General features: G+C 37.9%; 1 protein-coding gene across 10 annotated transcripts in view; it reads right to left on the reverse strand.

Annotated features, from left to right (window-relative positions):
* The window catches only part of LOC308338017 (ankyrin repeat domain-containing protein 26-like), a 140,450-nt gene that overhangs the window by 58,671 nt on the left and 64,972 nt on the right, over positions 1-16,807 (reverse strand). For 7 of the 10 annotated variants that reach the window (XR_013966355.1, XR_013966356.1, XM_080831571.1 and 4 more), the window contains 3 exons: positions 3,188-3,457; positions 2,131-2,345; positions 670-901 (listed from right to left, as the gene is read on the reverse strand). Coding sequence is in view for 8 of the 10 variants with exons in the window: in XM_080831571.1 (XP_080687697.1) it covers positions 670-901; positions 2,131-2,345; positions 3,188-3,457 (717 nt within the window). In the remaining 2 variants the exon portion in view is untranslated. The remainder of the gene's footprint in view (positions 1-669; positions 902-2,130; positions 2,346-3,187; positions 3,458-16,807) is intronic. The other 3 variants (XM_080831578.1, XM_080831577.1, XM_080831572.1) reach the window with 2 other exon arrangements.

The raw sequence follows: 16,807 nt of genomic DNA on the forward strand, positions 1-16,807 counted from the left end.
ATTTAAAATGTGTCCATTTTGGGGTACCTGGGTAACTCAGTCAAGTGTCTGACTCTTGTTTTCGGCTCAGGTTCTGATCTTAGGGGTGTGAGACTGGGCCCCATGTAGGGTTCCACACTCAGCAGGAAGTCTGCTTCAGAGTCTCACACTCTTTCCCCCTCTTGTACACTCTCTCTCTAAAATAAATAAAATCTTGAAAAAATAATAAAATATGTCAGTTTAGTTACATTTATCGAATAAAGGTAATAATAGGTAACTCTTGAAAGTAAGAGCTCCAGGAACTAAGAAAAAAAATCAAAATTTCTGTCTAATTTCTTTTTCTTTTTTTTTTTTTAAGATTTTATTTATTTATTTGAGAGAGAGGGAGATCACAAGTAAGCAGAGAGGCAGGCAGAGAGAGAGGAGGAAGCAGGCTCCCTGCTGAGCAGAGAGCCCGATGTGGGGCTCGATCCCAGGACTCTGGGATCATGACCTGAGCTGAAGGCAGAGGCTTTAACCCACTGAGCCACCCAGGTGCCCCTGTCTCATTTCTTTATTAGCACAAATAATTATGACTTTTACTTAGTATGTATTGGTTAGCTAAACAACTCAGAATTTTACCAAATTAAAAACAAAATTATATCAGAAATCTGAAACCCAAGGAAAAAAAGGAAAGATAATATAACTAACCTTGGTCAAGAAAGTCTCGATGTCATTACTTGAACGCCGTGAGTTTGAAGTATGAATCACCACGTCTCCTCTTAGAGCAACATTTCTATTGAATAGTGAACTGTTATTATTAACATTTCTACCATAAGGCAGATCTAGGGCTGGCCTCATATTAATAGTGTCAAGCAAAGTTTGCTTCTGCTGCTTCTCCACCAGAAGTTTGGTACTGGTCTCTGCCAGCCTCTCACTAGTCCTGTTCAGATTACAAAACACAGTGCTTAGTATTTCATTTCTCCCCAATCAGTCCTAAGTTACTTGCGTTTTTTTAAGTTTCCATAATAGTAAACAGAATGTGCCATTAAATAGTGTTTTAACATGGTAAATGTGACAGAGCAGACCTACTATGTATAATTATAGGTTTAAAACTGTTCTCAAGAAGTACATATATTTCTAGGGTTCCTAACTAACAAGTAATTCAAATTAAGGAGGGAGAGAAATGGCTATCAGTGATGTCCATGGCTTAACAGGTAATACCCGCTGCCTTCTGGAATGGTTGTACTTCAAAGATTCTTGGGGATGCCATGACACATACTTATATTTAGTAAACCAGTTTAGAGCTGCAAAAATAAACCATCCTGGGGGGTCTGGGTGGCTCAGTCAGTTAACCATCTGCCTTCAGCTCAGGTCAGGACCCCAGAGTCCTGGAATTGAGCCCCACACTGGGCTCCCTGCTCAGCGGGAAGCCTGCTTCTCCCTCACCCTCTGCCTGCTGCTCCCCTCTGCTTGTGCTCACTTGCTCTCTCTGTCAAATAAATATGTAAAATCTCTAAAGGAAAATAAAAATAAAAAAACATCCCTCAAAGACATTTTTCAAGCATTGGCTTTCACCACTCTTGCACACTTCACACATTACCTCAGAGAAATTGGGCATTTGGCACTGAGGAATAATTTAGATGAACAACTGCTAGGGGAGAAGTAGATGGCAGAGTTGTGATCAGAAAGAACTGAAACAGCTCCAGAGGCAATTAGGTTATAACACAGATACCAGGGTACTGGAGGTGGAATCTGCCCTTTCCGTCTGGACTTTTTGGGTTAAAGATGCACTCTTCCAAAAATAAACTAACATTAATAAATAAATATTAATAAACTCATTTCTATTTAGGGTAATTCTGACAACTTTATAATAATATGCTGTCTAAATTATAAACCTCCAAACAATTAGTTTAAAGACTAGAAGATCAGATTAACTGAAAATACTCAAGGGAAAAAAATAAAATCATTTAAAACCAAAAATAAGAGAAATGCAAACTGTCTTGGACTAACATTTCAACAGTAAGTTCATTTACAAACATCATTTTTCAAAATTATAGTATCTAGTTGGCTTTCACTTACTACTGTTCTCATGAACGTGGCTCCAAAAAAATTATGGTTTAGAGGCAAATTCATAAGCTAACTCTACTTTCCATGATTGTTTTAACTTACTTGTTCAGTTCATTTGTCAATGACATTCGATGTTTTACTTCTTCTAGGTAGAGGTGCTCGTATATGCCCGATTCTGTTTTAGTAACATCTTGACAAGTTTTCATTTTGGATAATTCAGATTCCAGCTCTTTAATTCTGAGTTCCATTTGACTTCTTACTGAAGCATTATTATGTTCTCTTAACTGTGCTCTGCTTTCGTGAAATGCTACTTGTGACTAAAGCAAATTAAAAGCATAGTTTTAAAATTGTTACAATCTGGGTTATTACAGTAGATTTCTTTCTTTTAGTTTTGTGTCAATGATTCAGAGAGCAATTTTTAAAGTGAAAAAAAAAGCTGAAATGTAAAATATTTATCATTAATGTGAAGCTGAATTAAATGTGAATAATGTTCATTCTTACATGAGAACTCATGCAATCTGATAATTCAAAGAATAATAAAATCATTTAAATTTTTAAAATGTGAACAATACAACTTAAGAATAATTGAGGTACATGGGGTGCCCGGCTGACTCAGTCATCTGAGTGCCTGACTCTTGGTTTCTGCTCAGATAGTGATATCAGGGTCCTGGGATAAAGCCCTGTGTCGTACTCAGCATGAAGTATGCCTGGAATTTTCTCTCTACCTGTCCATCCCCCACTCGTGCTTTCCAAATAAATAAATTAGATACTTAATATAAAAAAAGAATAATCCAAGTACGGTACCATTTCTTTTATGCAGACATGCCCAGAATGGAGCCCAAACAAGCAACCGAATGAGCCACCCATGTACTCCATGGTAAAAATTTTTAAAGCACAATTTTTTCTTTTCCTCTCAATAGCCTTATTTTATACTAACTGGTCTTAAAAAATAAAATAACTTTCTACTGTGAATCATTCTGAAAGATCAATTTAGTGTGAATAATGATGAAAACTGAAATTTTGAAAGGGAAGGAACAAATGCTTCCATTAATTTACCAAATTGCTCTAAAGGAAGTAGAGGAAAACTCTACACTGGATATAACTAAAATGTAATTTGCAGTGAAATGAATTAAAGCATTTTATAGACAAATAAATTAACCTCTAAAAATAGATTGACTTCTTTTAATTTTTCTGCTAGGGTCAATCTTGTCCTTTCTTCAAGCTCCTGTTTATATCGTTCTATTTTACTGTATTCTACCACGTTGACTTCCACCCAACTTCTGAGGTTTACTACTTGTTGTTCCAACTTCTTTTTATTCTTCTCTAGGTTTTCACATTTCATCTGTATTTCTTTCATAGATGATAATTTCTGAGTAAGAACCTGGTTTTTTGAAGACATAGTTTCCAGTTTTGCTGTAAGATCATCAACCTGCATTAATAAAATAATACAGTTTAGATGTAGAGTGAAACGAGTCTAATGCAAAACTAAGGCGCCAAATTTTTTTTTAAAGATTTTAAATCTCTGCACCAAACATGGGGCTTGAACTCACAACCCCAAGATCAAGAGTCACATATGTTACTGCTGCTCCAGCCAGGTGCTCAAATTTTAAAATAAGTTCATTTTCAACAAAATGTTATCTATATTGTACAGTCTTGGAATGTGGAACCTCAAATAACTCAGAAAATCAAGAACAAAATTAAAACCACTAGGAGTTGCTAAAATCAATCTCTGCTGTCATCCTCTTTGCCACACATTTGTATTTGATTCTTATATTTTTATTTTTCTATGATTGTTTCAGATTTTTTCCTCCATAAAATAACTGTAAGTCATGTCTTAGTAGAAAGTGTCTGAACCCTTCCCTCACCTTAACACTCCACAATTTTTTTTAAGGATTTTATTTATTTATTTGAGAGGGAGAGAGAGCAAGAGAGCGAGAGCATAAGAGCAGGGAGAGGGAGAAACAGACTCCCCACTGATCAGGAAGCCCAGCATGGGGCTCAATGCCAGCATCCCAGGATCACGACCCAAGCCAAAGGCACTTAACTGAGCCACCCAGGTGCCCTCATACTCCATAATTTTTAAAGAAGTTTTAGGAATACCATATAGACTTATGTAGGTCTGAGCCAATAAATGCTTACCAAAATAAGACTTTGAAAATAAGACTCTAATTAATGAATCTATAAATACTGATTCTAATGCCATCAGCCTTTTTCTGAATTACAAATGTTTTATGCTAATTTGAATTGCATTCTGAGGAGAAATGATTCACAAGGTTAAGAAAGCACATCTCTCAGTAAAAAAAATTAGTGGGGAAAAAAATTTAGTGAGATGATCCATATATTTTTCGACCAAAAAAAAAAAAATTCCTTAACTTGACAGTGTTATAGTCCTTTGTTACTTCCCACAAAATAAGAGAATATACTAAGCAATGAAAACAGCCAAAAAACTTGCTGGAGTTTCAGTTTCAACCAAAAAACTTTCTTCCAGTTGGGAAGAACTCCTTTCCTTTAGATATGATTGGAAAGACAAGGTGAGTGGATGTGGTGGTTTTATAAATTGACACTTCTCCCATGACAATCCCTCCCCTTAATATGCGCTAGCCTTAGTAACTGGTTCCTAGTGAACAGAATATGGCAGAACTGCTGTGTGATTTTTAAGGCTAGGTTAGAAAATGTGATATAGCTTCCATCTGACTTTCTTCTTCTAGGAAACCTCACCCTTAGAATCCAGCTGTTGTGGGAAAGCCCAGGCTACCTAGTGAGTCTTCATGCAAATATTCCAGCTGAGACTGCCCTAGCTAACAACCTAGCCAAAAGCCAGCCTCAACAGCCAAACATGTGCAGGAACAAGGTTTTAGATGATTCTAGTTCCCAGCTTCCAGTCACCCCAGGTGAGGCCAAATGAAGAAGAAATGAGTTGGCCTTCCTCAGCCTTGTCCAAAGATTTGTGAACAAGATAAATGCTGTTTTGAGCCACTAGGTTTTGAGATGGTTTATTATACAGCAATAAATAACTGGCACAGATACTGATATTAAAATGGGGTGCTGCCATTAAAAAAAAAAAAAAAACCAAAAAACTAAAACTAAACCTTCTTCGAACCAGGAGGTGGGTGGAACCTGAAAGAAGAGTAAGAGTGCGAAGTGGAGAAGAGTAAGAATGAAAACCAAAAGGGCTTCCAAGAGACTGTTAGTGGAAACCTGATGGCCCCTGAAGAGGCTTACAGCAAAGGCTTCTAGACAAGGGAAGAAAAGGACACTAGAGGGAAAAGGAACTTGTGCCACAAACCACTTGAAAGTAAAACTGATAGGAGAGATAAGCTAAAGAAAGACTATTCAATATGAAGGAACCAGGACTTACTGGGTTCATCTATCTGTTCCTCATTTACAGCCTCTCCACATGCTGTATTGTCAAATAACGCTAAAAGAAAGAAATGCCTTCTGGGTTAAAAGCAAATCCAGGAAGACATGGCCTATGGATGAAGCCAAAACTATAAACCCTTTATTAAGACTTGAGAAGGATTTAAGGTGTGCCTCAAATTTCTTTAAGGATCTTAAGAGTAGGAGAATTTGAAACACATTGTCAAATGAGAGCTGCACAGGAAACCTGAGGTGAAAAGCTTATCTCAAAAAGACCCGGGAGAATGGCTTTTCTAATGGCATGAAATCCAATCATATTCACGGAAAATTCAAAATACTAAGATAATTACAGTAGCAAAAACACTGTTTGCGAGCTTGGACTAAAAGAGACCAAGATAGTACAAACTAAAAATAGGCCTTTGAGTCTTAGAAGTCCCACCAGGAGGAAGCAAGCTGAGAAAGAAGCTACAAACACAGGTCATTCCTTATGAAAAGGACAGAACCAAGAGCTCCAAGAGTAAAGCAAACAGCCATGGAGAAGCATTCCCATGGTTAGGACTAAGTCCTAACTGAAGAACTGACAGCATGCTTCAGGGTGTATTTCAAAACTGCTGTGGACTGGTGTGCCTCCCATCTTCTTTCAATGGGAGAGTCCTGAGCAGGTTACCAGAGTGTTCCATTTGGAGTGGTAGAGAACTGTCTTCCTTAATTCCCAAGTGCTCAGATGGAGAGGACTTGCACTCAAGGGACTATACTTCAGGTACCTTATCCCTGCTGTACCTGATTAAGATGGTAAGATCTTGGACTCAAGCCTAAACCCAATGCCAGGAGAACTGAGATTTGTGGGAGGTATGGGGGGAAGGTGAGTGTATTTTTCATGTGGGAGGAATACAAAAAAATTGTGGCCGGCGGGTAAATCATGCTGCTTTTTAAATGTGTCCATAGGTTTTTAAATATTCATTCCATTAAAAAAAAGACCATGGGCCTACCTTCGTGACTTTCTCCTAACAGAATATGGTGAATGTGATGCTCTGTGTATTCCAAGGCTAGATTACAAAAGACAACAGAGCTTCTGCCTTGCTCTGCAGCTCAGGCAGCTTCCTTGGAATTGAGCCCCCCATCTTGTAAGAAAGTTCAGGCCACAAAGAGGCTAGTGTGCCAGTGTCAGTGTTTTGGCTGCCTGCCCCAACTATAGCCCTAGGCAATAGCCAGCATCAACACCACCAGATGTGAGTGAACAAATCTTCAAACAGTTCCAGCCCCAAGACTTTCAGCTGCCCCACCTGAAGCTAGGGGAAGAGAACAAGCTGTCCTGGCCACACTTTTCCTAACAGTAGATTTGTGAACAAAATAAATGTTATTTATGTAAGCCACTACACTTTGGGGAGTTTGTTAAGAAAAAACAAAGACAGAAAAATGTATGACAAAAAGAGTTAATAAAATACATAATTTATATAGTAGAAATTGGTCTCCATTAAAGTGGGAAGTAGTAAATGTTAAGATTAATTGTTTTAAAATTTTTTAAATTTATTCATTTGGGAGAGATACGGAGAGACAGAGCACAAGCAGGAGGAGAGGCAGAGGGAGAGGGAGAAGCAGACTCCCTGCTGAGCTGGGAGCCTAACATGGGACTCAATCCCAGGGCCTGGAGATCATGACCTGAGCTAAAGGCAGACAAACCATCTGAGCCACCCAGGTGCCCCTAAGATTAATTTAATAATGACAAACAGTGCTAATGAGAAGAAGCCCATAACTAGAAGCAAGATCTAAGAAGTTTTTCTTTCTGTTTTCCCCCATTTAGAATGTCATTACCTGTGCATTTTTTATATATGACCTTTATTATGTTGAAGTATGTTCCTTCTAAACCTACTTTGTTGAGGGTTTTTATCATGAATGGATGTTGTACTTTTTTATCATGAATGGATGTTGCACTTTGTCAAATGTTTTTTTTAAAACATTTTATTTATTTATTTGACGGACAGAGATCACAAGTAGGCAGAGAGGCAGGCAGAGAGAGAGAGGGGGAAGCAGGCCCCCCTCCGAGCACGGAGCCCGATGCGGGGCTAGATCCCAGGACACCGGAATCATGACCTGAGCCAAAGGCAGAGGATTTAACCCACTGAGCCACCCAGGTGCCCCTCAAATGCTTTTTCTACATCTTTTGAAATGATCAGATGATTCTTCTCCTTTTATTAATTTGGTGTATCACAATGATTGATTTGCTGATATTAAAACACCCCCATAACCTAGGAATAAATCCCATTTGATCATGGTGATGATTTTTTTTTAATGTACTGTTGGATTCAGTTTGCGAGTATTTTGTTGAGGATTTTTGCATCCATGTTCACCAAAGATACTGGCTTAGAGTTCTTTTTGTGGTGTCTTTGTCTCATTTTGGTATCAGCGTAATACTGGCCTCATAGAATGAATTTGGAGTTTTTCCTTCCTTTTCTGTTTTTTGGAATAGTTTGAGAATGGGTACTAACTCTTCCTTTAAATGCTTGGTAGAATTTGCCTCTGGTCCCGGACTTGTGTTTGTTCATAGTTTTTAGATTAATGATTCAATTTCTTCGCTGGTTTTCAGTCTGTTCAAATTTTCTATTCTTGTTTCAGTGCTGGTCATTTATATGTTTCTAGGAATTTATCCATTTCTTCTACATTGTCCAAATTGTTGGCATATAGTTGTTCATAATATTCTTTCATAATTATCTGCATTTCTGTGGTGTTGGTTGTTATTTCTCCTCTCTCATCTGTGATATTATTTGGGTCCTTCTTCTCTTCTTTCTGATAACTCTGGCTAAAGCCTTATTGGTTTTATTAATTTTTTTAAAAAATCCAGCTCCTGGTTTCATTGATCTCTCCTATTTTTGTCTTTTTTAAGTTTCTATAGTGTTTACTTCTGCTCTAATTTTTTAAAAAAAATTTATTTGAGAGAGAGAGAAAGTGGGGAGAGGATCAAATGGAGAGGGAGTGAGAGAACCCTCAAGTAGACTCCCCACTGAGCACAGAGCCAGAAGCAGGGCTCAATCCCAGGACTCTGAGATCATGACCTGAGCTGAAATCAAGAGTCTGCTGCTTAACCAACTGAGCCACCTACTACTACTACTGCTCTAATTTTTATTATCTCCTTCCTTCTGCTGACTTTAGGCTTCATTTGTTATTCTTTTTCTAGCTTCTTTAGGTGAAGGTTAGGTTGTTGTAGATTTTTCTGATTTCTTGAGGTAGGCCTGTATTGCTATATACTTCCCTCTTAGAACCATATTTACTGAATCTCAAAAGTTTGGGCAATTGTGTTTTCATTTTCATTTGCTTCCATGTATTTTTTTAAAATTTATTCTTTTATTTCCTTGTTGCTCCATTCATTGTTTAGTAGAATGTTACTTAACCAACATGTATTTGTGGTCTTTCACATTGTTTCCTGTGGCTGACTTCTAATTTAATAGTATTATGATCAGAAAAGGTTCATGGTATGACTTCAATCTTCTTGTATTTATTAAGACCGGTTTTGTGGGTATTATGGAGGGCACGTATTACATGGAGCACTGGGTGTGGTGCATAAACAATGAATTTGGGAACACTGAAAAAAAATAAAATTAAATTTAAAAAGAAAGACTTGTTTTGTGGCCTAATATGTGATCTATTCTACAGAATGTTCCAGAATGTGTATTCTGTTGTTTAAGGAGGGAATATTTTGAATATATCTCCTTAGTCCACCTAGTCCAGTGCATCATATAAAGCCACTGTTTCCTTGTTAACTTTCTGATCTGTCCACTGATGTAAGTGGTGTGTTAAAGTGCCTAGCTATTGATTTTTTTTTCTTGCTTCCTTTTTTATTTCTTTTTTTTACACATTTTATTTTTTTTTTATTTTTTATTTCTTTTCAGCGTAACTGTATTCATTGTTTTTTCACCACACCCAGTGCTCCATGCAATCCGTGCCCTCCTTAATATCCACCACCTGGTTCCCCCAACCTCCCACCCCCCGCCCCTTCAAAACCCTCAGGTTGTTTTTCAGAGTCCATAGTCTCTCATAGTTCACCTCCCCTTCCAATTTCCCTCAACTCCCTTCTCCTCTCCATCTCCCCTTTTCCTCCATGTTATTTGTTATGCTCCACAAATAAGTGAAACCATATGATACTTGACTCTCTCTGCTTGACTTATTTCACTCAGCATAATCTCTTCCAGTCCCATCCATGTTGCTACAAAAGTTGGGTATTCATCCTTTCTAATGGAGGCATAATACTCCATAGTGTATATGGACCACATCTTCGTTATCCATTCATCCGTTGAAGGGCATCTTGGTTCTTTCCACAGTTTGGCGACCGTGGCCATTGCTGCTATAAACATTGGGGTACAGATGGCCCTTCTTTTCACTACATCTGTATCTTTGGGGTAAATACCCAGTAGTGCAATTGCAGGGTCAGAGGGAAGCTCTATTTTTAATTTCTTGAGGAATCTCCACACTATTCTCCAAAGTGGCTGCACCAATTTGCATTCCCACCAACAGTGTAACAGGGTTCCCCTTTCTCCACATCCTCTCCAACACATGTTGTTTCCTGTCTTGCTAATTTTGGCCATTCTAACTGGTGTAAGGTGGTATCTCAATGTGGTTTTAAATTGGATCTCCCTGATGGCTAGTGATGATGAACATTTTTTCATGTGTCTGATAGCCATTTGTATGTCTTCATTAGAGAAGTGTCTGTTCATGTCTTCTGCCCATTTTTTGATATGATTGTCTGTTTTGTGTGTGTTCAGTTTGAGGAGTTCTTTATAGATCCTGGATATCAACCTTTTGTCTGTACCGTCATTTGCAAATATCTTCTCCCATTCCGCGGGTTGCCTCTTTGTTTTGTTGACTGTTTCCTTTGCTGTGCAGAAGCTTTTGATCTTGATGAAGTCCCCAAAGTTCAGTTTTGTTTTTGTTTCCTTCACCTTTGGAGACATATCTTGAAAGAAGTTGCTGTGGCTGATATCAAAGAGGTTACTGCCTATGTTCTCCTCAAGGATTCTGATGGATTCCTGTCTTACGTTGAGGTCTTTTATCCATTTCGAGTTTATCTTTGTGTACGGTGTAAGAGAATAGCCGAGTTTCATTCTTCTACATATAGCTGTCCAGTTTTCCCAGCACCATTTATTGAAGAGACTATCTTTTCTCCACTGGATATTTTTTCCTGTTTTGTCAAAGATTATTTGACCATAGACTTGAGGGTCCATATCTGGGCTCTCTACTCGGTTCCACTGGTCTATATGTCTGTTTTTATGCCAGTACCGTGCTGTCTTGGTGATCACAGCTTTATAGTAAAGCTTGAAATCAGGTAACGTGATGCCGCCAGTTTTATTTTTGTTTTTCAACATTTCCTTAGCGATTCGGGGTCTCTTCTGATTCCACACAAATTTTAGGATTATTTGCTCCAGCTCTTTGAAAAATACCGGTGGAATTTTGATCGGAACGGCATTAAAAGTATAGACTGTTCTAGGCAGTATAGACATTTTAACAATGTTTATTCTTCTTCATAAAATCTATCTATGAAAGACCCACAGCAAATATCATCCTCAATGGGAAAAAGCTTGCAGCCTTCCCGTTGAGATCAGGAACACGACAAGGATGCCCACTCTCACCACTCTTGTTCAACATAGTATTAGAAGTCCTAGCAACAGCAATCAGACAACAAAGAGAAATAAAAGGTATCCGAATTGGCAAGGAAAAAGTCAAACTCCCTCTCTTCACAGATGACATGATTCTTTATATGGAAAACCCAAAAGACTCCACCCCCAAACTACTAGAACTCATACAGCAATTCAGTAACGTGGCAGGATACAAAGTCAATGTACAGAAATCAATGGCTTTCTTATACATTAACAATGAAAATACAGAAAGGGAAATTAGAGAATCGATTCCATTTATTATAGCACCAAGAACAATAAGATACCTGGGAATAAACCCAACCAAAGAGGTAAAGGATCTGTACTGGAGGAACTACAGAACACTCATTAAAGAAACTGAAGAAGACACAAGAAGATGGAAGACCATTCCATGCTCTTGGATTAGAAGAATAAACTATTGATTATTTCTATTCCTTCCTAAAATATCCAAATTGTACATTGTCTTCATGGATACTTTTGCAATTAGGAATAAAAGCAATGAATTTCATTTAAAACATATATAATAAAATTAAAGGGCCCTAGTATTATTGTATTATTATCAATTAGTCCTTTTATTTTAGTCATTAATTGTTTTATGTACTTGGGTGATCCCATGTTGGGTGCATAAATATTTACAATAGATAGTTCTTCTTCCTGTCAGACTGTCCTCTTTATTATGATATAGTGCTCTTGTCTCTTACTATAGTCGTTCTTTCAGACTCTATTTTGTCCAACATAAGTATTACTATTCTGGCTTTCTTTTGATATTCACTTGCAAGATACATGTTTTTTCCATCCCCTGACTTCCAATCTGCAGGTGTCCTTATGACAAAAAGAAAACTCTTGCAAGCGGCTTATACATGGGTCTTGTTTTTCCTTCTTCTTCTTCTTTTTTTTTAATCCACTCTGACATCCTATGTCTTTTGATTAGAGCACTTACCCCATTTATATCCAAAGTAATTATTGATAGATATGTATTTCTCATTTTACTACTTGCTTTGTGGTTGTTTCTAGAGATTTTCTCTGACCATTTTTTGTGTCTTCGATGTTTTACTGGTTTTCTTTAGTGATATATTTGGATTTCTTTCTCCTCTTTGAGTGTTTATCAGTGGTTTTGTTTTCTTTTTAGAGATGGCATGAGTGGAGTGGGGAGAGGGAAAGGAATCTTAAGCAGACTCCATGGCTGGAATAGAGTGCAGTGCAGGGCTCAATCTCACAACCCTGAGATTATGACCTGAGCTGAGATCAAGTCAGATGCTTAACCAACTAAGCCACCCAGGCACCACTATTAGTGGTTTTTGATATATAATTTGTATATAACCTCTTCTGCATATAGCAGTCTATATTAAGCTGCTGGTCTTTAAGTTTGAGCCCTTTCTTTTCTCTTCTCCTCATGCTTTAGGTAAGGTATTATATTTTATATCCTTTTTTCCTGAGTTCCTTAACTTATTTTTTATATAAATGTTCATTTTTGCTACTTTTGTGCTTCCTGCCCTTATACTGTCACATTTGGTCTCTTCTTTCCACTCAAAGGGTCCCCTTTAATATTTCCTGTGGGGCTAGTTTAGTAGTCACAAACTCATTTAGTTTTTAATCTGGGAAACTCTATCTCTCCTATGCTGAGTAATAGGCTTGATGGATAGAGTATTCTTGGCTACAGATTTTTCTCATTCACCACGTTGAATAGATAATACCACTCCCTTCTGGCTTGCAAAGTTTCTGCTGAAAAAGTTCCTGCTAGCCTTAAGGGGTTTCCCCTGGAAGTTACTGACTTGCTTTCCTGTTTTTAAGATGTTTTCTTGATCAGTATATTTTGCAAATTCAATTACAATAGGTCTTGGTGTTGGCCTACTATTGTTGATTTTGATAGTTTTCTGTGTCTCCTGGATCTTGATGTCTTTTGCCTTCCCTAGATTAGGGAAGTTTTCTGCTATTATTTCTAGAAACAACTTTTCTTACACCTTTTTTCCTCTCTTCTTCTACTGGGACTCCTATAACATGAATGTTATTATATTTGATGGAGTCACTGAATTCCCTAGGTCTGGTCTCATTTTGCATAATTCTTCTTTCTCTCCCTTCTTTGGCTTCATTGCTTTCCATTACTTTGACTTCTAAGTTGTTAATTTGTTCCTCTGTTTTTTCCAGCCTGCTGTTCATTGCATTAGGTGTGTTTCTTATCTCATTTATTCCACTCTTCATCTCTGATTCTTTTTTAGCTCTTTTATCTCTGTTGTAAGGGTCTCACTGATGTTGTCCGTTCTTTTCTCAAGTCCAGTGAGTATCCCTATGATCACTGCTTTAAATCCTCCATCAGGCATGATATTTACATCTGTCTCACTTCAATCTCTGGACCCATGGCCTTATCCTGTTCTTTTGTTTGAGATAAATTCCTCTGTTTTCTCATTTTATCTAAGTCTCTACCAGCTTCTCTGTGTTAAAAAAGCCAGTTACATCATCTGCTCCCGAAAGTAATGGACTTATGAAAAAAGACGTCATGTAGTGCCCAGGGTCTCGTGCTTAGGGGAGTATCTCTAGTGTGTGCTGCATGCACTCTGCTGTTGTGTTCTGGCTGCTCTGTCCTTCAGGCCAGACATCTGCAGAGGCTCTCCCTCACTGCTGTGGGCAGTGTTTAGTACCTGGCCTGAAGGTAGCAACTTTTAACTAGGTGTGCTCTGGTGTGCTTGTGAAATGAGACCTGTCACCACCTCCACTGGAACTGAGGCCCTCCCGAATCTGGTCAGATGTGGTGTGGGCAGGGGCTTGTGCTGATTTTCTGGGGGAAAGGCCTGCTGTGGTGGGACTGAGGCAAGAATGATTGAGCAGGGCAGTTCCACTGGAGTGCAAGGGGATGGTGCTCGGTGTAAGCAGATTAAGCAGCCAGTGTCAGAGCTGCACTGTGTCCCACAGATGGCTCTGTGCTTGTGCTGAGGGGCACTGGAGGGAAATGGTACAAGCTGGTTTCTTTGTTCCTAGAGAGGGGTCTCTGTGAACACTGCCTCTCAGGGAAATGCTCTGAGAAGACTGAGTAATTTCCCTACTGTATGCCCCAGACACTGTTCAGATCACTGTTTCCATGCTGTATGTTCCCAGGTGGTTTGCCTGCCTTCTCTCCAAGAGCAGCACAGTGCCCTACAGGCTCTATCCCAGCCAAACCCAGTGACTTTTAGAATTCCAGGTTTTAAGTCCCCTTAGTTGTAAGAACTCATGACATTATACTCCTCTCACTTTCCTGTGTAGTCAGTGGCTACAGGGAAACGTTCTCTTTGTGCAGACCCGTGTCTCGCTCCTGCCCTTCTCCATGACCATGACTCCCCTCCTCTGCAGCCGCCAGGATCTGTTTCTCTCCTAAACCACATCTCTGTACTTCCTACCTTCTTTGATGTGGCCTCTTCTCTCTAATAGTGGACTTTGTTCTGTTATTCTTCAGGGATTAGTTGAAACTAGGGTCCTCTTACTCTGCCACCTTCTTCCTTTCTCTTAAGATATTTTTCTAAGATTCCCTTCAATTATAAATTATTACAACTGGCAGAACACCTTTCCAGAATTTCCCCACAAGCTAGGGGAAAAGAAAAATTCGCAAGCAGAGAGACAATATGATTTGAAGTATAATAGCTGAAAAACTAGAAATAGTTTAATAACCAAAATTTGACCTTTTACCTGATCTCCATTAACTGAAATTCTAAAAGAAATAGGCATCTTTGAGTATTTTTTAACCAATCTAATACTCAATCTTTATTCAGCTTTCATCAGTGAGGAAATAAAGAGAACATTATGGAATCATTTTTAATCTTTTCAGTAGAAAACGAAATGTACTATCCTTTGGCATTATTTAAATTGAATATAACTTCTCCTTTATTTTACTCGAAGCTTTTTTATGTGGGGAGGTAAGTAAGACCATCTCGTCTTTATGTTGTGCCACAAAGCTTTCCTATATCATACAAACAGGCTTTGAATTTTTTTTTGGAATTTAAACTGATTATCTACTATTTGTGTCTGATAACGCCTTTAAATAAAACCTGATAATTTACAGCTGTATTCTGGAAATAATGTAATAAATATTTATTCCATTAATTACGTATTGAGCTATTAAAGTACATATCTTTCTATTTAAACTAAAAGAAGACAGGTAAAGACACCTGTGTTTTCTGAGAATGTAGAATCTCTGCCAAGAACAGGATCAATACCAGTGTTATACACAAGAACCAGGTCAAAAGAGTATCTAATTGTGAGTTGCAATTCTGGATTAGCAAGATTTCAAAACAGGAAAGCTGAAGGCCCAGAGTTCATCTTTTCCTTCCTACATGGTGAAATTTATGGATGAGTCTACACTTTATAACAAGTTCATAAAACGTAATGAAGTAAATAGTAGATAGCAGATCCCACAACCAAGATTTGATGAAAATGGATATGCGAGGCACTGAGTGAGAGACTAAAGATATGAATGGAGAAAAGAAACAGGACTCTAGCTTTTTGAGCCTAACTTCTCATTGGATCATGGAGTCAGCAAGGCATAAGTTGGTAAAAGTCTCCTTTTTAAGAAGCAAAAAATGTCTACAGGAGTAAAGTTAAGTTCTCCTACAGTGACTTTTTATTATTACATAAGTGAGTGGTAATTTGTAAGACGACTAGGGAAGATGTCTCATAAAATTTGATTGGACAGTGACATAAGGATAGACATATAGATCAATGTATTAGAATTGACAATCTAAAAAGAAATTGCTACATTACGGTGAACTGACGTACAACGAGGGTATAAAACAATTAAATGGAATAAGAATAGTCTTTTTAACAAATGGTACTAGGACAAATGGATGTCCCCATGCAAAGTAATAAAATTAAACCTCTACCTCATAGCATATATACAAAATTAACTCAAAACTTAAGAGCTAAAAGTATAAAAAAAAAACTTAGAAAAAAACATAGGTGTATCATTTGTGACTGGATTTGGCAACAGTTTCTTAGATATGACACCAAAAGACAAAAAAAATTAAGTATATTTCATCAAAATTAAAAACGTCTTTGCTTCAAACGTCACCATCAATAAAGTGAAAAGTCAAGCTACTGAATAAGAGAAAAGATTTGAAAATCTTATATCTGATAAGGGATCTGTATTTAGGATATGCAAATAACTCTTACAATAATGAAAAGACAATCCAATAAAGAAGTGGGCAAAATAATTGATTCAGTCTTTAAGGAAGATATAGAAATGGATAATAACACACATAAAAAGATGAGATGCTCAACATAATTAAGTTTTTGTGGGATTTTTAACATTTTATTTGTTTATTTGACAGACAGAGAGAACACAAGCAGGGGGAGCTGCAAAGGAAGAGGGAGAAGTAGGCCCTCTGCTGAGCAGGGAGCCTAATGCAGGGCTTGATGCCGAAGGCATCACAATTCCAGACTTCAAGCTCTATGACAAAGCTGTCATCATCAAGACAGTGTAGTACTGGCACAAAAACAGACACATAGATCAATGAAACAGAATAGAGAGCCCAGAAATGGACCCTCAAGTCTATGGTCAACTAATCTTCGACAAAGCAAGAAAGAATGTCCAATGGAAAAAAGACAGTCTCTTCAACAAATAGTGTCGGGAAAATTGAACAACCCCAAGCAGAAGAATGCAACTGGACCATCTTCTTATACCACACACAAAAATAGACTCCAAATGGATGAAAGACCTCAATGTGAGAAAGGAATCCATCAAAATCCTTGAGGAGAACACAGACGGCAACCTCTTTGACCTCAGCCACAACAACTTCTTCCTAGAAACATCCCCC

The sequence above is a fragment of the Martes martes genome, assembly GCF_963455335.1.
Source record: "Martes martes genome assembly, contig: scaffold_135, whole genome shotgun sequence".
Taxonomy (NCBI): Eukaryota; Metazoa; Chordata; class Mammalia; order Carnivora; family Mustelidae; genus Martes; species Martes martes.